The sequence below is a fragment of the Pipra filicauda genome, unplaced genomic scaffold, assembly GCF_003945595.2.
Source record: "Pipra filicauda isolate LSUMZ 115617 unplaced genomic scaffold, ASM394559v2 scaffold473_size681673_pilon, whole genome shotgun sequence".
Lineage (NCBI taxonomy): Eukaryota > Metazoa > Chordata > Aves > Passeriformes > Pipridae > Pipra > Pipra filicauda.
The window spans coordinates 597,412-620,035 of NW_024104613.1; the positions used below are offsets into that span (position 1 = coordinate 597,412).

The window sequence follows — 22,624 nt, forward strand, 5'->3', positions numbered from 1 at the left end:
TTTACCCTTTGTGTAACTTCTGTAGTCCATAATTATTAATGAATGTCATAGAAAGGAGGACACAAATCTGAAGATTAATCTAATGCACAAACCAAACAGAAGTGAGAGGAGTTCCTTTTGTCATTACCAACAAACTAAATCCAGCAGCACTTTGATATGAGTTGAATGGAAAAAAAAGGAAGTCTCATGGTTAAATATTTTATACTTGAGTATTTTAGAATTATTGTCAGATAAACACCCCTAAATTTAGCAAAAAGGTTTTTTTTAAAAATAAACTAACTTATTTTGCTCTTCAGCTTTATAACTGAGTCATGGTTGGCTTAGATTAAAAATAAGTGACCACACATAAACATTAAAAAGGAATTTGAAAGGCACCCACTCTACTAAAGAATGTTATGTTCCAGAGCAAAGAGTTTTCCTTCATTTATTTTATACATTATAGCCTTATCAAGTTACTGATTGGTGAAGTAAACATTCCTCTAGGGACTGCAGATGCTGTAATAGGGTAATGATACAAAGAAAAGCTATAGTTAACTGTGGCAGGGGTCCTCTAAGAAGTGAATAAGTATCCTCTGACATAATAAACAGCAAGAGTTTTAAATGAGTCATTGCAGTTTATGAAGTCGATGAAAATTCCTTGAACAAATGCATTACTATAGAATTGTCTGTGACAATGATTAGAGATTATCTGGAAAATATCATCTACTGCAGTAGAAATACCATGGACTTTTAAACCTTAACCTCCTCAAATGCACAAAACTATTTCCATGTCCACCCTCCTTATAAGAAAAAGCACATGCCAATCTAAAAGAGGATCCCACAGACTAGAAGAACCAAAGGAATGAAGTATTTTGCTACTAACACTCCCATATCATGTTTTGAAGGCTTGCTCTCAGAGAGGGAGAGTTGACCATGCTGGACGTTGACCTCTCAGGGATGGATGGGTTTCTGCATTTTGAGAAGCTGAGGACAGGTCATGTGGCTTCCCTGAGCTCAGAGGTACAATCTTTGTACTCGGTCTAGGAGCACATTGCAGGCATTACAACCCGATGTTGCTTACCACAAAGTAGCCTACATCACTGCATACAGTTCTCATTGTAGGTGGAGAGTGAGAGGTGAGAACTTAAATCCTGGGCAGTCTACAAGCAAACTCTTCAATTTTTAAAGTGTTCCTTCTTGGAGGCTTCCAGAAACCCGCTGCATTGGTGTCATGGTTTGAGATCCCCAAAATCCAATTCCCTAGTCCAAGCCCCCTCCCACATCTCAACCTGGTGTGAGATGGGTTTCCAGACACCACACAAGTCTCAAAATGGGGGAAAGGGAATATATATTACAATGACTGTACAAATAAATAGTATAATGCATCATATACAATCTTAACTATTTCTACCATGACATAAAAGTATTTACAATGGATCAAATCTCTTCTCCCCTCCAAACAAAAGTCCAGGAGGGAAGAAGGACAGATCTTTTCTGCTTTCAGAGCAGCATTCTCTTCAGAGTAGCAGTCTCTCTCTCTCTCTTCCATGCAGCAGCTGTAGCTGGATCTCTGCCAGTACACACGAGGGGGTATCCAAGCCCTCTCAGCCACTCATCTCCAAGCGAGGGTCTTCTTTTACGTAGGCTGTGTTCACCGGGAAAAGGGTCACTTCACTATGTCATATCACGAAGCTCAGGGGTCTTCGTGACGGTCCCTATTTTCAGGGGATTCAAGTTCCCTACAGAGCTTCTGTGCTCTGTCTCAAGGCAGCGGGGGGGCCAAGGTCACCCCCTCCGCATTCCTCTTCTGAGCTTTTTAGCTCCTTCCTGCAGTGCTGTAGCACTCCAAGACTGAAAGTCCATCATCCTCCTCTCTCTAGGAGGGGTCTCCAGGGAGTTTGGGGTCTTTTTGTTCAGTTCTTACCCCAAAAACTCTGCCTGTAGAGCTTAGGTCTGCTCTCTCTGCTGCTGGCTTTCTTTCTCTTCAGACAACTCTGCGTCCTCCTTGGCTGCATGCTGTTTGCTGCTCCTTATCTCTTCTGGCTCTCTGCCACCACTCTCTGGACGCTGCTCCTGCTGCGTCTTACAGTGGAGAAAACTTCTTTAGCTTTATAGCTACAGGTACTTAGCCCAGCTTTACATTGTTCCAAGTCCCTGCAGCCCCTTTTCCGTTCTGCTTGTGATGTGTTTATATTTTGCAGAAGCGCTCATTGGGTAAAACCTCAAAACTTCAAGGGTCACCATCCCCTGGGGTTTTACCATTTTATAACTTCAGGGGGAAAACTGTTTCCCCCCCACCACAATTGGAAATCTAAAAAATCCGTAATTAAATTGTCAGTGGAGAGGATAATACATATGGCAGTTCTTCCAGCTGTACTGTTCAAATTTCAAGCTCTTCAGTTTTAAAAGAAGACAGATAGAAAAGAATGAAGAAAGAAGTCAGCTCCAGGCATCACCTCATCCAGTTCCCTGCTCAGAGCAGAATCAGAATGGGTTTCTCAGAACTGTGTCAGGTTTTGAGTATCTTCAGGGATGGAGGCTCCACAACCTCTCTGGGCAACCTGTTTGAGTGTTTGTTCATCTTCAAAATAAAAGTTTTTTTCTTATGTTTAAATGGAATTTCAGTTTTTGCTTATTTCTTCTTTTCCATTTACTAGACACCACTGGGTGTCTGTTGTCTTTACACCCTTCCATTAGTTATATGGCTTTTTAAAAAACAGTTATCTAAGTTCTTTCCAAAAATATCTAGAGACTCAGTTTCTTCTTATGTAGAGCAGAATGTGATTTTTCTTGTTTTTTTGAACTGATGAACCAAGAATATTAAAGCTGAGTGATCATTTTATTATTAAAGAAATGGCAACAGAAACAAGAAAATATGAACATGAAAACTTATCTGCATGAAAGATTTTCAACCATTATTCTTGGTCCTTGGCATATTTAAGCCCAATGCCATATTGCTATAAGGCCCGTAATGGACCTTTTACATCCCCTTACAGATGTAGCACAGGGTACTTCACATTACGCTCCCTTTGAATTCTGAACATGAAAACATAAACTTTCAGCTAGGATAATTGCTCCTATAATGGTTCAATTTCAATTGTTTTATATTAACCTTTCATTATTGCAGACTGCAGCTTCTTGGTCACAGAGTTGACAAAAATGAAAGTGTGTTTTCAGCAAGTTTAATTTGTTGTGGCTTTTTTCTGGGTTACTTCCACATAGTCGTTTTCTAAACTCAAAGAGAAGGCATGGATCTCAGGCTAAGCCAAAATACATTTCAATAAATAGGTATTATAATTATCTGAACATTTATGCTGCTTTTGACTGGGGTGGAGTTAATTTTCTTCACAGTGCTTAGTAGGGATCTATGACTGAGATTTGTGCTGAAGACAGGGTTGACAATATAGAAATGTTTCTGTTACTGATGTGCAGAGTTTGCACAGTGTCAAGGCCTTTTCTGCTTCTCACCCCACCCAACCAGTAAGTGGGCTAGGGAAGCACAAGAAGTTGAGAGGGAACACAGCCAGGACAGCTGACCCCAGCTTAACAAGGGAGATTCCATACTATATGGTGTCATGCCAGCGTATAAAGCTGAGGAAAGGAGGAGAAAGGGGGTACATTTGGAGTTACAGTGTTTGTCTTCACAAATGACCAATACATATGATGGAGCCCTGCTTTCCTGGGTGTGGCTGTACTCCTGCTTGCAGATGAGAAATGGGGATTTAATGCCTTGTTTTGCTTTGCTTGCTTGTGCAGATTTTGCTTTACCTATTAAACTCTTTATCTCAACCCCTGTGTTTTCTTGCTTTTACCCTTTCAATTCTCTCCCCCACCCTAACGCAGAGGGAGTAAGTGAGGGGCCAGTGGGGAGCTTAGTGACTACCTGGGGTTAAACCACAACACTACTTTTTTAAAATACAAAATAAATGTCCTAAACCTTAAATGTGTTTTGAAAGAACTACTTAAAACATATTCACTAACATACATTTTTAGATATGAATGAACTTTAAAAGCTGCTTGTAACACTTTTCCTGCTTTGCCTTTGGTAGGTGAAAGCTTATTGAGGATCAGCCACTATGAATTTGGTGTGACTCATGAGAGCTAATCAAGACCAGACTAGGTCTGGATATTGAGTACACAGAAGAAACTGCTTATATACTATCCACAGCCCAAATTGTGTTCACTATATTTAGTAACTGGTTAGTTTTATATAATTTAAATAAGCTAACAGGTAAATTGGTCAAAGCTCAATTCAAAGTCCATGATATGTTTAAAAAAATAAAATCCTACAGTCACCTAAATCTGTCTTTCTTCTCAACTCAATAGTTAGAGAAGGTGTATATTTAAACTAGGATCTCCCCTGCTCTGGTTTTCTAGGTTATGGTTGTCTCAAAAACCTGTAACAGTTCAGATAGTGCCTGATGAAAAGAAAATAATGTTTTAATTATGTCACTCAGAAACAGTGTAGACTCCTTTTTTTCCCTTACCACTGTCAGACAGGAAACTTCATAATCTAACAGATTTCTATAAAAATTCTCTGAAATATTTTTCTCAATTGCAGTTATTTTTTCCACACTTATGACATGTAAAGACTGTCATAGAGACATTATTGTAATAATATCTTCCTGTTCTCCTCCTAATTTTAGCAGTAGGATCAGTCTGTGTAGGATGAAGCCTTTTATTTCCCAGTTACAAGGTTGAACCTATGTCTTTACTTACAATGGGAACCAGATATAATTAAAATACGTAAAGATGACTATTTAGCATGTCAACTTACTTTTCTTATATGTGAGGAACACTTTAAATATTATCATAACGTCTGAGGATTACTTAGAAATCCTTATTCCAGAAGAAGACGTAATGCTGAGCTCAAATATAATCATCCTCCATATTGGCCCAACACTGCTGTTCCAAAAAGAGAGATGTAAACTGAGATGAAAGTTTAAACAGAAAAGAAAGAAAATGGATAAAAAAATAGCGTTGCTAAAAGCTGAAATCTTGAATTGATGTATTTACAACATCGAACACTACAGGGCTGTTGATATTATTTTTGATGCACAGCATATTGCATCTAAATATGAATTCCAAGCAGTGCCCATAGATGGACCATGTTTTATTCTAATAGTTACCTAGATGTAGGCCCTAAGGAAAGAGCAGAATCCTGTGCAATGCAACATAACAAAAAGAGCCCTAGTCATGGTCATTCTAGACTTCTATATGCCCCTAGGGATGTGAGACCTAATACATTGTGACAAATTGCAATTATAAAGGTAGAATTAAGTCCTGTTAGTCAGAAAGTAAAAACAGAATAGTAGTAAGAATTTTTGGAGCCTTTTCTGTAAAGATTCACTGTATTTCACATTCCTGGCTTTTCTCAGTGGCTTGGAGAGCTCTTTAAGGAAAAACCTCAGAAGTATCACAACAAACTATTTAGCACAACTCTATGACAGCCTCTAAATATCAGAGCTGAATCCTGCAGCTTTCAAATAAAATTCTGAGCAGTTTTTGCAGGGAAATACTCCCTTTGAGTTTCATGTATTTTTGAGACTTAAAATGTTCTGTATTTGATTATGAGGCTAAACCATGTTGCTCTTTTAATGCAAGAAACTAAAAATAATGTACTACCCTTTTCCTGAAGATATTAGTGGTTTTCAATCAGCTGAGCAGGTGATGACACCCTGCAATACTGCACAGAGAGACTTTTGTTGCTTCATTGACTGATTCATGTCAACATGGCAATGTGAAAATGAAACAAGGCCAGTCATTTTGCAAGGGGCAGCAGTATGTGTACATTCAATCCATAGCTCAATCTAGCTTCAATTTCCGTGGGAGTACATGTTATGGGGAAGCTAAGCATGCAGTGTCTGTACATTAAGGACTGTTTACTCTTGGTAAGAGTAAGCATCTATAAAGAGCAGAAAAAACCTCTTTGTCAAAAGTTTTATGAAATAACAGCGTTATCTGCAATAAACACAGGCTAGTAAGTGTAGGATTTTCAATTTTTTATTTTTTTTTTATAAAAGGAAGACATGTTTTTGAGTCTAAGTTAATCCAGCTATGGAAAATGAACATTATTTTTCTGTTTCTGTGCTAAAATTTTTTTTAGAAATAGGTCTTAGACTTCTAAGTGTGTTGGCCTCAGACAAAAATAGCTACTCCACTGCTTCAGTGTTTGGTTTTGTTTTATTTCCCCCTCCTTGTATCTGTCATTTTAGGTATGTAGAAAACACTTCTTTTAATTTATAATACTTTTCATGCTATCTGATTTTAAAAATTTCCTGTATTGTGAACATTTTCAAGACTGTTAGATGCATGGAAAATGTTTTCTTGTTTACTGTAGTGTTACCTGGGGTCTGTAGCTTCTCTATAAAGGTCTGAAAATTCAGTTTGAAATTAAATTTTAAAAGACTGAAGTGATAAAAATAGGCAAGAAGTAATTCTTGATAAGCATCAAGACTAAGCCATCAAAAACTAATGGACAAATAAAAAATGGATGCAAAATTAGCAAGTCACCAAAACCTCTTGCTAGATTTGTTTTTTCAAAGGCAATGTCAAACTAGTAATATAATGCTTCAAACACCAGCTCATTTAATCTCACAGAATATTAGAAATCAATCTCCTGAATTTGTTCAAGGCAGAAAGAAAGACAATGGAGAAATTATTTCAAGCCACCTTTTGCCCTTTTTGTTATGAGATTCAAATGAATCCAATTCCAATATTTGAGCTGAGCAACTGATTCATTTGTGTTCCCAGGAATTTAGTGGGTGGGGCTGAGATGATTTCAGAAATTCTTGTGGGCTCAAGTTCATTGTGCAGGTGCTGCCGTTGAAGTCAAAACATTACTCACTCAGTGTCTGCCCTTTTATGCAAATGGAGAACCCTCTGCAGCCTGTGCTAAGGTACACCTTCAAGTCCATTGTGCCAGAGAGACACAAGGTGTTGTCAAGCCAAGCACTTTCCCAGCTAGGGCTGGGTTATTCCTACCCTTTCATTCCAAACTGGGATAATCCTGAGAGAATTTGAGTAGTCTAGAGAAGACTTAGTTACTTGCTGATTCAGTGATAAAGTTTCATCAGAGACAGTGTGCTGCAGCTGGGTCAAATGCCAAAAGCACTAATGCTATTTTATATGACTAAGCATCCTGTTAGACTTGTTCTATTTTATAAGTGTCTTTTTTTGATGAAAAGAAATAGAGAAATCATTCAGAGTGCTTAGCTGGGCTTTGGGACATCTAGGTTTCTTTTAGAGTATATATTTCACCTAAGAGTGGGAAGATTCCTCTAGGCTGCCAAAGATCCTTGAGGTATCGACAGTCTTTTTGTAGATGTGCATCTCAGAGAGAGCAAGAATTGCAACCTGTTCTTCTAAGCTGAGTGTCCTCTAAAATAGGTCTACTAATATTTTGGAAAGATGACCAGTGCTCTTCTCACAAAAGAGTCTAAATCAGAAGAAAACACTTCCTTCCCCTTTGCCTCTTCAGTTTTCCCCGGACTAGCTGAAGTGATTTGATACTTGAAGGTTTTCTTTCTATTTCTTAAAAATCATGAAGGAAGCTTGTGTGCTGAACAAAGAGATAGCAAATATCTACTTTTTTTCTTTTCTTTTAATAGAAATGTCTAAGTCTGCTTCCAGGTATAGCAGTGAAATATTTTATTTTCAATATTTTGTTAAAAAGGCCATAATGCAATAAAGCAAATGTTAGCTTCTCCCCTGTTGTGACTATTTCAGTCTGTGAAAAGACATGGTCTAGGCATCAGGAAGCATGCTTGGATATTAAAAATATATGCTTGATGTCATATCAAGAACACAACCTAAATGCATCCAAGTAATTTACTGGAAAAATACAAATATCAAAAGGTCATAATTAGCAAACAAAACATAATTAAGAATGGAAAATACATTACTAAAATACAAGATATTCTCAGAGAGTGGAAGGGTAGAACATTTCTGGGAAAGAGCTGAAAGTTAAGTATTGTTTCATAGCCAATAAACAAAGTAAGAAACTAAAAGAAAAAATTAGATTATTTCAATTAATATTTTTAAAATCAATTTGTATCTAAAAAGGTTAAAAAAGAAACAAAATCAGTTAGTAGATTTTCCAGCAAATGGTGGAAGTTCTTCAGTCATCTTCATGTTCACTTCCTCTTTCCATTTACCGAAATGGTTATGTTTGAAAGAAGCAATATGAATCTCAGACAGGAAGGTGTAAAACACAAAATAAGCTCCAAGCTGGAAATTAGAAGGACGAAATATAATCTCAAATCCTCATTGCTTACCATCATTAAAAATCAGACATCCTATTCTGTGAATAGGCATATTAGGCTAAATGTCTTAACCAAACTGTACTAGAGGTAAATTCCAACTGCAGTTTCAGTTGCATATGGTTTTCTTCATTCTCAGTTTAGGCTTTTAGATTACTCTTCAATATTCCTAGTGTTTGTTTAATGCATCACATCCAAAGTCATCTGAAAAAAGATCATGTAGTAGGATGATGTCCTGACACAAGAAGTGTTGTTTGGTGTTCTGTCTCATGCCTAATACTGACAAAACGATTACAAAAAAATAGTTTTGAGTCACACAACATGTGAGATGAAGAATATGTTAATCAGGTTCAAAGACTGGTGCATTGTTGAGATATATGAAGAGTGAATATACTAGCTCGGAAATTGTGTGACAATGACTGACTGAGTGCACATCAAGGACAGAGGAGGGAAAGAAAGTATACAAAATTAGTAGGAGATGTGAAAACAGGAAAATAAATGTTGGAACTGAAGGACTGAATTTTGAAGGATGTAGAGTCAATAGTAAATACATGTAGAAACAGAAAGGAAGAGAATTTGGAATAACAGATAGAAACTTGAAAAAGAAAGAACCAAAGTGAGCACAGAGGTTTGTATGTTGTTCACCTATGTCATTTACTGAATGATTTTGTGTGAATTCTGAAGCAGTTGCTGAGTACATGACTTAGCATGCTGGTTTTTGACTAATAAATTCAATTCACTATGGCTGTTCCCACTCAGATGGCATGGGAACTGAGGCACAACCCTCCTGTTCATACCACGCAGCTCAGTCTTCTGTCAAACTGCAGCGCCTGCGGATATAAATATTTCCAATAGTCAGAAGTCTTGGCCTGTAGATACAATGACAATACATAGTAATATTGTTGGAATTTACTTCTAAATTCTCTAGCACATCTGTTAACTTAAACAGATGTAGTGAGGTATGTTCCATCTTGCTCTGCAATGTACCTATTTCTTTGTTTCATGGGATAATCTCATCTGAAGTATAAGGACATGAACTAAGTAAAGTCTTTCTTCCAATTGTATTCCTTCCATATCTTTTAAACTGAGAATGAAATATGCCAGAGAGGAGGGGAAAAAAAAGTAAAAAAAAAGCATGACATATTTCTCTGAATTTTAAGAATCGTTTTGACACAGTCAGGAGATAAGTCAATGTTGTTATGCTTTCTTTGATATTGGTGACAGTGTCACAGAAGATCAGCAAGAAAATCCCACGTGAGATTCCAAAGCTGACTAATGAAAATACTTCAAATGATATTTTAATACTGTCTTTATGTGGAAAATTGATTTCCCGGGTAAATTGGGTTTTTCCTAGTTTCTTACAAAAAAGTTTGCCTTTTGCATTACTAACAACCAGTTCCAGGTTTATAATTGCTTTTATTTAATCTTTCATCACTTACTTCTCCTGACCATGCTGAATAAAATTTGGCTCAGTATCATACATCTGGTTCTCTCTTCATCAGCTCCAGGGTGTGAGTGTGTGGGAATATTTAAGGTTTCAGAAGTTATTCATGTTCTGCAGAAATAGAAAACAAACAAACAAGCAAAGAAAGAAGTAGCTCCCAAAATTAAGTGCTCTTTCCCCACCATACGTGGCCCTTAATGAATAAACTTTTTCAATATTCATTTCTCTGGGGAAATGTGGGCCAGATTTGGGTTAGAGTCTGACTTTCTAAAACTCTGGATGGTTGGCCTGTTTTAGACAGACTTAAATACTGAAACACTCTCTCACATATATTGTGCTTTTATATTTTTTGTATTATCATTATTATTCTTTAGACATGACTGTTAAATTACTATAAATCATACCTAATGATTTGGTAAGTTAATAATTTTTGTAGACTCTTAAAATGAGCAGAGCACATTTCTCAGCTGAAATCCTGACGTTTCCTCCATGTGGATTTGATTTCAGATCAGAGCCACATAATTCAAGGAAAATAAATTCATTTGGGAAATGGTCAGGGAGTTTTATATCTTGGGAAATTACAATCCTGTAAAAAGAAAATCAGTAGAACCAGTCCTTAGATGAGGTCTCTCATAATGGTTTCTTGACTTAGAATCTCTCAGTTAACGAAATTCTACTAAATTACTAAATGCAAAGTCTGGATGTGTTGCAAAGCAACCCAAGGAAGCCACTGTATCATTTAAAAAATAGGTGCTGAAAAAAAAATCCCTCTAAATTTACTTAGTAAAAGTGAAGGTAACTAAGAATATTAATAAACACTATGCTAACTCTAATTTCATAAAAGCAGATCTCTCTCATTTTTCTTTTCTCTATTTACTTGTTTTTCTTGGTGTAAAACTGAGTTCAGTTAAATTAGTCATAGAGAAAGACTATTTCCATGCTTGGGTAGCTGCATATGGGTATTCACGTTTGGGATATGGCTGGACGATATTTTTCAGTACCACATGTAATTCATCCAAATAAAACTATTTCTGGTATTCCCCAGTAAACTATCCTGTAATCCTATGGACAAGGTCCCAGGTTATGCTGAGATGATGCAACATAAAATATTGCATGATTTGCTCTTACTGTCTATTTTTAGAAACAGGTAGCAGAAAAATGTAAGATATTTATCTTTATTAGAGAAGTAACACATTCTCTGTAAAAACAAAACATCAGATAGGGAAGAATAGAGGAGTAAAAATGAATGAAAATTACTGCAGAAATGAACAATTGTGTAGGACTTTATGAGTTTCTCTGAATGTGCTTGAATACTTATTTGAGACATGTTGACTCAGAAAATGGTGATGCATGCATCTCCTGACTTGTAAACTCTATTCTGTAGACTAAAAGGCTTAATCATTAACCAGATAGAGTTATTTTGAAGTTACTATTCTCACTTGGCCACACTTAAGGATCAGTCTGTGCTGTCCATTGAATTTACAAAAGGTTAGCTCAATGCCTTCAGATGTTCTTAGGGTACTAATTATACTAAAAAACCTCATGAATCTCTGAAATCTGAAAACTCTGTGGGGTTTTTTGGGGGTTGCAGGGTTTGGTTTTGTTTTGTTCTTTTCTTAAGTGGCAAGTGGAGTTTAGGGATACAGTATTTCAATCTGCAAAGATTTGCTATTACAGGAGAAAAAAGTCATTTTACTAACCTGTTGAATTGAAACACATGGATTTCTAGAAGGTTATTTTATCTTGCTCATTAACCATGAACTTTTATAAAAATCTATGTTTAAAAATCTATGGAATGATTTTATTGTTAATGCCTTGGGTTTCTTAAAAAGCTGAGCATATGAAACAGATATAGCTGGGGCTACTCTTGCTTTTTCAGTTCCATTGAAGAAAGTATGCAAGCTCTTATGAATTAACCCTTGATTCCATGCAGTGGAAGAGTTTTTCATGAGTTCTGCTTAGTCAAAGGATGCTGTTAAGAAAGACAGTCTTGTATCAAACATTCTGTTGAAGAATTTTGAGTGCCCAAATACCATAAACTTCACCTTTTACAGCTCCCAACAGCTATAGCTATGTTGAAGATATACATTCTCCTGTAACTAGGCACTAATTATTCACAGAAAAACTCAAATTATGAAAGTCATAGAATTTCTCATTAAATCCTGACCTGTGAAAAAAAAAAAAGAATGCTGTGTGAAGTGTTAAGCTCACACCAGTCAATGTAATGGTCTCAAATCTATGGACCAAGAAAGCAAGATTAAAACCAACTGCAGAGCCATGGTTCCTCCCTGAAGAGGCATCTACCTGGCTTGCTCTCTGGGGATATTGTACCACATATAGATAGTGTTGTGGTCTGCAGCTGGCTCACGGGACCCTTCAGTCTGAACCCTGTGATGCATGGCTCTCACCTCTGCAGTGCCCTTGAGGGCCATTGAAGCACGCAGAGTTTTAAAAAATGTTCTAAACAAAGTTTTCTTAACATTCTAAACAACCTAATATTGCGATTAAACACCTTTTATTTAGTCAATTTTCTAGCTCTGTGAAACATTTCAAGATCTTAAACTCTGCCTCAAAAGACTGTCTTTCACAGGCGTTTATATCCCGGTTCCTCCTATACTGACACTAATGGGAGCTGCAGGAAGGGACAGGTAGGTTTGAACTTTTTATTTCTCTTGAGGAGAAAGTATGCTCAGTTTTGCTAAGCTTAATAATGCCTCTACCATGGCATTACAAACCTTGCTCTGTGCACCTCTAAATCCTTCTTGGCACAGATGTCCTCTGAGAGGCATCCAATGAGAAGTGTTTGGGATTTTTTTTGGCTGCCTGCAAAGCAATAAAAGTACCATTTCAATGTAGGATATATTTTGGGCTCATATATTTCACAGAATGAGGTACTTAGTTGCCATTAAGTTTAAATGGAGTGGCATCAGTCCTTACTGGCGTCAAGCTCTGATGCTTAAGAACAGCAAAAAACAGAGCAAATGTTGATTTTGAGTATGCTTTATCTAATAGACCTACATTTCAGTATTCGGCTATAAAAAAAAAAAGCAGCAGAAGACTGACCACCTATTGCTACACAATGCAACCTCATGTCCCTATGACTAAGTAACCTTCCCACCTGTGATGTACTCACTGTTCTGTCTTGTATCTACTCCAAGACTTAGACTGATGCCCAGCACAGTGGGGTGGGCATGTGATGGTGTGGCTGATGTTTCAGGTTAACTGTATGGTGTTGGGAACTTCATGCACAGGAGGCACAGGCTTTAATGATGGCAGAATAATACACAGAGGTCAGACCTGTGGTAGTTAACTTGTTCTGATAATGATGATGTTGGCATTACAAATACCCTGGTCAGGCACATTTTATCTGGAGTGAAACCATGTGGCTGGAATGTATTGAAAGCCCTTTTGAGTAAGCACTGTTTATTTTGAACTTGGGCTAGTGAAAGGGTAGTAAGCTTAGGACTCAAAAGTGTTACAAACCGTGATGAAGAATGAGAAACTGAAATCAGTGGTGGAGAATGACTGTTAACTTGGATATAAAAAACTTTGTGACAACATGTGACACCATTGCTTTACGGTATTTTTAGCACACAGTAGAAGAGAGAACTCTCTAAGAGTTTACCTAATAAAAATGATATGAAGGTATTCCACCATTCTTCTTATTATTTATTTCTTTTTATACTTGTAATATTTCAGGTGCTTTCCAAACAGAAAAGCTGCAGGCCCTGCCCCGAGGAGCTTACAATCTAAAGGTGGACAAGGAGAGAGACGTGGAGGGGGTCTACAGAGCAGTCAAGAGGCCAAGATGGAAATTAATGAATCAAATATGGTTTGAACGCATTGCTGCAAAGCTATACAAACTATTTTCCAATTACAGCTCATATTTTCCACTTTGGTTCAACCGTATCTGCCATGACACAAACAGATATGCAGGAAGAAAGCTTTCAATATGTGAGCTCAGAGAGAGTAGCACAAGTGTAAAGTAGAGCTGGAAAACTCACCTAAAAGTATTGAGATGAGAGGGATTTGCCTGGATTTTCAAAATTCAGTTCAGCATCAGGACAGTTTAGATCCAGAACGATATGGCTTTGGATCAGTTCCTACGAGGTGGAAGTAACATGTGATGGATTTAATCTGAAATGTAAATGTACACTATGGATCTGGAGTTTTCTTAATACAGGCTAATATGAACTACAAAATCTACCATGGCAGGGCTAGGGAAGTTAAGTTACGTGGTATATTCAGGGAGGAAAAGAATGAGAGTTCGAGGGTGGTCATTCTTAGGCCAGTTGAAAAATTACATTTTTAATAATGTAGGACACCAGTCAACAATTAAAAAGAAACAGACTGTTTAATTTAAAAAATACTGGTTTTGACTAAGACAATAACTCACTCATCAGTTATTAAAAATACTATCAGGTTTTCTTTATACATTTAGGTATTTTTTATAAAACATCCAATCAGGTTCCCCTAAATTCTGAAATTGTCAAAGAAACTCTCTTAAGGCTTGCCTTTTAAAACTTCTCAAAAAATTGCCATATTTTTCCAGGTACTCAGGGGATCATTGTATGCTTGCTTAGTCCTGAAGTATCTTTCTCTTAGCAAATGCAAGTGTATTGTAAAGGCAAAAGCTAATAAGCAGCTGAATATTAAAGTGCATAGGTTGTTCATGTTAGGAAAAATTAATCATTGAAGAAGCAATAACTGTGGTGATTATGGATTCCTGGGGAGTAATCCATCATCAGTTTTTAGCAAACCACAGATATTTTTTTCCTACAAGAAACACTTTTCACAGTCTTCAAACCCTGCAAATGCATTTCTAGCAATGGTATCAGGACAGTGATACTCCTGTTGCTGTGAGGGAGAAGCTGTAATTAAATAATCAAATAGACCAATCTTTCATAATTTACAGGTATTCATGTTCCTTCAATAAATAAAAGAATATAATTTATCTTTTGATTCTGTATAGCTTTTGAAACAAATTAAATTTCTAGCAATTTAAATAAAAGATTCTAATAGCTTGACATGAATTATGCTGACAGGAGCCACGTATGATTGTTATGATGCCCAGAATATTTTAAGAACCTACAAAGTTAAATAAAGGCTTACAAGTCTCTTAAGCTACTTTTTATTTGCATAGAAAAATATTTATCATAGGAGTCAACTATCATATGAGAGAAATTGCATTTGTTGTAATTGAAAAAGATAGCTAAAAAGTTTCTGTGGGTTATTGCAACGGTACAAGAATACAAGATGCTTCCATTTATTAAAAAATGTAAAACAAATCGTGAAAGCTAAAGCAGGCTACAAAACAGAAGGTCCTCATATTATCTTTCTTTTGACTATTATGTTACAAGATCAAGTGCCACAGTTGAGTACTATAAAGTGTAATTCTGCATTTGCTAATATAATTCTTAAAACATTCCCCCCTCCCCAAAAGCACTATGCAAAATATATATATTTGTAAATGCTTCCTCCTGTAAGCATCACAACCTTGTTATCACATAGTCACCCTGAATAATTGTTTCCTGTTTTCCAGCAGAGTCAATGCTAATATCTAATGCCTTGTCCAGCTGATCCTGCGGTGTGGCAGGTTCTGAGTTCTGTAACTCCATTTTCTCTGTTTCTAAAATACAAATACTTCCCTCTTCCTGTGAATCCAAAGAGTTGCTGTTATTTTGTGAATCAGCTAACACACATTTTTTGTCAGGATTTTGGATATTTAATTCACAGTTCATGGTCAACTCTCCCTGTTCCAGTTCATCAGTTTTCTCACATTGTTCTTCTGCCTGTTGACGGGAAACCTCTTCAGAAACAGTGTATATTTTATTTGTACTCTGCTCCACAGAGTTTGTTTTTGATCGTCTGTGAAACAACCCAAAATTTTTTATGTCTGTTACAAAATTCACACGCTTTTGTTTCTCCTGAGTGGACTCTGACACCATCATTGCTGAGCCATTGCTTACATTATGCCCTTCAGAGGCAATATTGGCTGATCGTGGGTGAATCATCGTTGTTATGTCAAAAAGGCTGAAGGGTTTTTTCTTTCCTTTCTTGTTTCCTTCACTCTCGCTATTTTCTTCATTTTCTGACAGAGAGGCAGTGTCTTTGTTCATCTTTGCAGTCTGCAAATTAGACAGCTTGCTTCCTTTCAACAAACCCAGGACTTCAAAGCGAAAGCTGGAAATATCTTGTTTTAACTCCTAAAAATTAGGAAGAAAGATGAAACATCAGAGCATGAAAGCTAATTTGACTTTTCCTTTTGTAATTAAAAAAAATAAAATAGAGAAAAAAAAGGTTTATGGCAGGGATTAGTAATAAACTTCACCATCTGGATAATACCTGTTATTTTCAAGGTAGAAGAACTTGCTCTAGGAAGTTACTAGAGCTACCTGAACAACTGAGTATGAGAAATATGATTCACAGTCTTATAATATCTTACAAAAACACCTATAAACATAAAAATAAATGTCTACCTTAAAATTTTCTTCTGTCAATCCTTCTTCAGTTTTGGCATCTCTTATCATTGCTGCAACATACCTCTTAACCAGATTTCTCATAACTTCCTAAAAATATAAAGCATTGTGTTAGGTTTCTTGGTATTAGTTACTAAACTTACATTCTTTGGCTCTGCTTGGGCTTTTCTTGTGTTTTAGGAACATGACAAAAAATGTATAAGCATTAGATCTGTTTAGAAATTGGTTCTGCTTTTTCATGGAAAGTACTAATGTTTACTATCGTGAGAAGGGCTATATTGGGTTTGACCAAGGGTATGTCTCATGCCAGTAATGTGCAGCCTGACATTGAGCAGTTGCTGATGCCTCATGAGGAGATTAAGTCTAGTGTGGCTGTATAACGCTATTTCCAGATATTCTCTCTCAAGCCTCCCAAGCTGTGAGATTCAGTGACTTTCTGAATCAGAAATGACAGTTCTAGGTTTAACTGGCTGTGACAGGTTTTCCTATGCATTTTGAACTCATGTAAACTTTCAGTATGCAGAAATCCTCTGCCAATTAATTCTACAGTATAGCTGGACTAAGATTCCATTTGGGTTTTATTTATTTTTAACCTGAACTCTGATAGTTACCACTGTTGCCTTCTACTTCTAAGAATCCTAGAAATTACTTAGGTCGGAAAAGATGCCTGGAGGCTGTCTGATTCAGCTCAGGGCCATGTCCAGTCAAATGCTGAATATCTCCAAGAATGAAGAAGCTGCAGCCTCCCTGAACAATTTTTTCCAATTCTTTACTCCCCTCACTGTGAGGATGTTTCTCCTTACCTTACAGAATTTCCCTTCCTGCAATTTGTGCCCACTGACTCCTGTTCTTTTGCTGTGTACTTTGAAGAAAAATCTGGCTCATTCTCTCTAACCACCCACTATGTTATTTAAGACAGCAGTTATATTCCCCTTAACCAACTCCAGGCTGAAATCCAAGATTTTTTTTTTGTCAGTCCTCTAACCATCTTGGCGGCCCTTTGCTGGATTCCTTCCAGTCTGTTAGCATCTCTCTTGTAGTGTGGGGCCCAAACAGGACACATGGCTCCAGATAGAGTCCTACAAGTGTGGGCTGGAGAAGAATAATCACTTTCTTCAAAGGGCTGCCTACAGCCTTACTAATGCAGCACAGTATGTGTGTGGTATTCAGTTTGCGGATAAATGGCAAACAGCTGCTCTGTGTTCACCTTCCCCATAATTGTACAGATCCCTGTTTTACTTTTTACAGTTGTCTCTTTTTCAGGTTGGAAAAGTCCTAGTTTTTCTAGTTATTTCCCATGTGGAATTCATTATTACTAAACTTACAGCCTACATGTTGTTTAACTTGCCGCCCTTTTAACGCAACAAAATTCAAAATAAAGCTGAAAATTATTCATTGTGTTACAATAATCTCAAAAAAGCAGAAGCTGAAGAAGGAAGGATTAAGAAGAACTAATTACAGGGAATCCTGTAATAACCTGAGGCAGAGGGGTTATTAAGGGAAAAGAAATTGTTTATGGGGGACTAGAGCTGGAGAGATGAAGAGCAGGTTAGAGCACATCAGTGAGCTGCATATACACTCCTGATGAATCCTGGCAGGGAGTTGGGGCTATGTGTTTGCTTTTTTTAAAGGCACTCCATGTTACAGTGGACAAAATACTGGTTAGCACGTTATTGCTCTAGAAAATACCCTTTTGCTCCTAAAAGAAGACAACCATACTTCTCAAAAGTTTTTTTTTGAACACCAAAATTACTAAGCTCGTTTGCTAAGGTGAAATAAGTATGCATTTTGTGTTTCCTTTTATTTTTCTTTTCTGCTTTCCCATTAAATTTTTCTTTATTTTTTTTTTCTTTTTCCCTCATGAAAACATTCTGGAGGCATAGAAAAAAGAATTGCCCAAAAGTAAACACAGGTTTGTACCTGGTATTGATGATGTCTTCTCAAATTGTCAGCTGCACGTCTCTGAAAACAGAAAAACCAAAAAGCTATTAATCCCTGTCTGGAAGCAAAATACTTAGCCACAGCAAAACAGTATAAGGTACATTATAAGGTATCTACCAAGCTGTGAGAAATGGTTCAAAGTCTTGAAAAATGACAGTGTTGGAGCAAAGCCTATTATTTGCTTTACAGAAAGGAGAATGCTGCTATCGGGAAGAGGATTTTCTACATTTTCATCAAAATGCTGTTATTCCAGCATTGTCATGGATGTGGTGGGCACCCAGGTCACTGCTTGCCAGAGTCTCTGATCCCAAGGTCTCTGATCTGAGATAGAAAGGGAACAATGGAATCATGTCACTCATTTGCGCAGGCCGAAGAATATTTTACTGAATTGAAAAAAGTTTGATTTGTATCCAGTTAGATTTTTCTTGGAGGTGCACAGCAAACGAACAGAAGTCAATAGACATGAGTTGTAGGAAGGGAAATTCTGTATGGAAAATCATCAACACAGTGGGGTTAGTAAAACCATGATGTTAGCAAGACACTTGCTATGGCTCCTAATGTCTCATTTAAGATAAAGCAAACCAAAACCTGCACTATAAACCATATCAAAGAGAAAATTCCTGCTTAGTTCTCTGTCAAAAGCACTTAGTCACAGAGAGGTGTATGGAAGAAAGAAATTCAGCTTTCAACATAGCTAGGTGTTGATAAGGAAGAAGGGTAAACGGGACAGTAACTCTGAAGAGGAGCAGCAAAAAGAAATGTGGTCGGATGAAATAATGGTACAGGTTTCAAGCAGGTGTTGAATTACATTATACTGCCATATCTAGAGGCTGTCCAGGAGAAGAGAGAGGGAGAAAAAAAGGCCTGAATTATTTTTTCCTTTAATTTCTGTTGTCCTCACTTGCATACTGAGCCACATAACCCTGTCCTCTACCTTAATTATCCCTGACTGGTGAAAGAAAGATTTACAGCTTTAACTTGGGTTCTTATATCTGCTGCTGACAAGAAAAGAATGTGTCTGACCACTGACTGTATTTCTACAAAACGGAACACTTACAACAGCTTAAAACAGGGCAAAAGGACATCCAAGAGACTTGTTAAAATTGACCTCAGTTGCATAATGAGGCAGACACAGTAAGTTATTTTGTCATCTTCTTTTATTTGAAAGAAGTGATTACCAATTTCCCTGTACTTGGAGTCAGTTTACACTTCAAGGTTGATTTCTTGTTTGCAATTAATTTGAGGGATGCAGTGACTGTGTGGTTGGGCTTGGCAAAAAATAATAGGGGGAAAATCATTATTTCCTAATCAGTCTGAACAACCAGGGGAGGGCTTTATACACAAGCATCTTGTCTTCAGTATTTTTCCAGATCATGCTTCTGTATCTATACCTCATCCAAAGAGAAGATGGAAACTCCTTGTGTTTAAAAGGGTGGAGGAATGCGTTAGTCTGCCCACCACTGGGGCCAGAGGGGGCAAGGCAGCCATGGGAAGGCTGATACCCTCCCAACACGCAGCTGTAGCTGTTTTTTAGAAAAAAAAACCCCAACTCATTTTTTGCAGTTGACCACACGATGGAGATATTTCATTCCTGCTGAGAGAGCACTAAGGGAGTCGGTGGCTAAGAGAGCTCTCAACAACAAATCTAACTCACAGATAAAGGGAAAAACACTTCAAGGTGTAATTGAAACACACTTCAGGTAAAATTAATAACTCATAAATAAAACAAATGCTGATTCTTGTCTGGCAGAATACTTTCTGCCGCTGCTGTCTGCTCTGCTTGGATTACAGCCAAATGTGAAATAAATGTATAGGTTTAATTCTGTACCTATAACAAGAAATACCTTGTTTATCTTCTTTTTGCAACCACTTTGGAAACTCCCTGAAACAGAGGCTGTGGCTTTTGCACTCAATGCAATGCCAACAAATGCAATTTAGGATGACTATCTGAAAAGATTTATTTTTCCATACCACTGAGAAGCTGAAAGAAAATTGATTTCATTTTATGTTTTCATATAAAGCCACATCCTGCACATGAAATTATGCATACAAGCAACTTATCAAAGTTATTACCCCATCAGTTTTCTATCTCCTGCTTAAATGTTTGGATTCAGTCTCCAGTTCATAATCATCTTTTGATTTCTTTTGAAAGCAGAATGAATCTTTGCCCAGACACATCTGAAAATCAAGCTATTCACTATAAATAAAATGTCACTAACACTCATATTGTCCTCATTCAGTTCTCAGCCTGCTTTCCTCTACCCAGTTATAGTCTAATTTGTGGTTCAAAACTTGTTTTGAGTAATCATTGTGCTATCTGCCTGAAGAAGTTGAAAACTATGGCCGACAAAGGGATGAAAGTTAAATTTGACTAAAAATAGCAACAAGGGAGAAACACTCTTCTAATGACAAATGTGGAATGAGATAATGAATTTGAAGAGGATACTGTTGTCATTTTCCAAAAGGGGGCACTAATGTCCTTTAGGAAGCTTTAACAGTAGTTCTGCTAGTAGTGATACTTATTTTGGTCTTCCTATTCATGCCATTCCTAGTAATTTGCATTGTTTGGAAGAAAAATCTCTTTAGCAGTAAAAATTTGATAATATTGAATTAATTCCTTTGAAGTGTTTCATAAAGCAGAAATTCAAATTTAATGTCTGCATTTGACCTCAAACTACTTAGTAATAAAGGTCCAGAAAATGTTTGATAATTACTGAGTACTAGTTAGTAATAAAGGTCCAAAAAACTATTGTCTGAAATCATGGGATATATTCCTCATCTTGAACAGAAGCATCGCATGAAAAGGATTAGAATTTATCTCTGTTGACAAAGAGGCTTCTCCATGAGATGGTCCTTGGCTATAGAACAAACACTACAGATTACCAATTTCCATGCCAGGTGGAAGGTATTTCTTTGCTCAACTTTCCATAACATACATTACAGAGAAAATAGAAAATGCTTATATTCACTTAGAAGTTGCATCATTTTCCACTGGGATAACAAAGAACAGGAGAAGGGAAAAGGAGATTTTCTCTGACAAATGATAATAAAATCATGCAGGATACTTGGAAAATGGCATAAAAATCTGGATAGTTAGAAAAGAGGTAACAGTTTATCTAAACACCAGATGCACAAAAAATATATTTACTGACAATATCCCTGACAATCCTTTCCATTTTCTCCTCTTAAATACCTAAAAAAAAGTAAAACACTTTTTGGTGACTGATCAGGCATAAAGGAGAATGTAATTTGAGGAAAACAGTAAAATTTATTCCACTGGGATTAGAGTTTCTTTTCCTATATATATTCTTTTTTGAAATAGCATTGGATTTCAGATGGCCAACAGGAGTAGCCTTGACAAACCCAAAGTCTTGTACAGTCAGGAAACATCAGCATAATCAATAGAGTTATATTACTAATCTGACTTTTGCAAAGGTGAGCTGACAAAATTAACAAAGCTGATATTTTTATAGATATATATATATATACACATATGTATATAAAGAGCAGCACACACTTTTATTTCAGAGTTTTAAGTGTAGGAGATAACTAAAGAGAATGCTAAAGAGATAGCTAAAGAGAATGCTGCATACCTGGGATATGTCAAAATGACAGAACATAAAAATATGCTGAACTCTGAATGGTAGAAGAGCTCTGTCTGATTCATAGCAGAACTGAAATCCTAGTAAATCACATGTAAGCATCCTGGCTTTCCTTCAGATGTAACTGTGGCTAGAGAAGCTGCCATCAGCATGGCTGTGCACTGTGTTGCTTTGGAGAAAAAAACTCTCCCTTGAAAAACCGCCCCTTGACTTCACCACCCACTGCTTCACATGTCCTAGAGCAACAAAGGATGAAAGAATCACAGAACTGACATCCAAGGAGAAGCAAATTAATCAGCTTTCTTCAGAGGCACCTCACAAGCCTACAGACCCTGTTCTTTCCCATGATAGTTTTGTTATAAACAGCAATGTAGATGGTCCTCCCAAGCAACCACGTCATACTTATTTTTACTGACATTTCTCTTCTTCCTATGAGCCAGATAAATCCTTCCACTAGCATGTGTGCTGCAAACTATCCTGATCTTGAACCCTTTCTTTACATGTTCTGTCTGCATATACTGAACTCTCAGGTTTACACATATAAAAATTTTACAGTGGATTGTTGAGACGTATAATACATCCTTGATTCAGTCCTAGCTTGTGATTCCTGGCTTTTTGGTACTAAGGTTTCTTGTGCAGAGATCATGCATGATGCTTGCCAGCTGCATTCTATTATCTGTTTTGCATCCTCTAGGACTGATTTACCCTTTGGATGCATGCTATTGCTTTTTCTACTGGAAAACACCATAGTATGTCACCATGGATTAGCGCTTCCTGATAGGAAAGTTAACATTTAGAGATTTCAGGACAAAACGTTTTGACATCTGAGTTCTTCCTTACAGACAACATGGCATCTATATATCCATACAGCTAATATAAGAAAATCAGTTTATAGTGTTTTTGTTTGGTTTTTTTTTT

General features: G+C 36.9%; 1 protein-coding gene across 1 annotated transcript in view; it reads right to left on the minus strand.

Moving 5' to 3' along the window:
• Positions 1-10,843: 10,843 nt before the first annotated feature.
• LOC113989062 (short transient receptor potential channel 4-like) overlaps positions 10,844-22,624 on the minus strand; it is a 39,051-nt gene continuing 27,270 nt past the window's right edge. Inside the window, exons 6-8 of the mRNA XM_027723264.2 lie at positions 18,084-18,125; positions 16,164-16,253; positions 10,844-15,890 (exon numbers count right to left, since the gene is read on the minus strand). Of these exons, the coding sequence (XP_027579065.1) occupies positions 15,174-15,890; positions 16,164-16,253; positions 18,084-18,125 (849 nt within the window). The 3' untranslated portion in view covers positions 10,844-15,173. The remainder of the gene's footprint in view (positions 15,891-16,163; positions 16,254-18,083; positions 18,126-22,624) is intronic.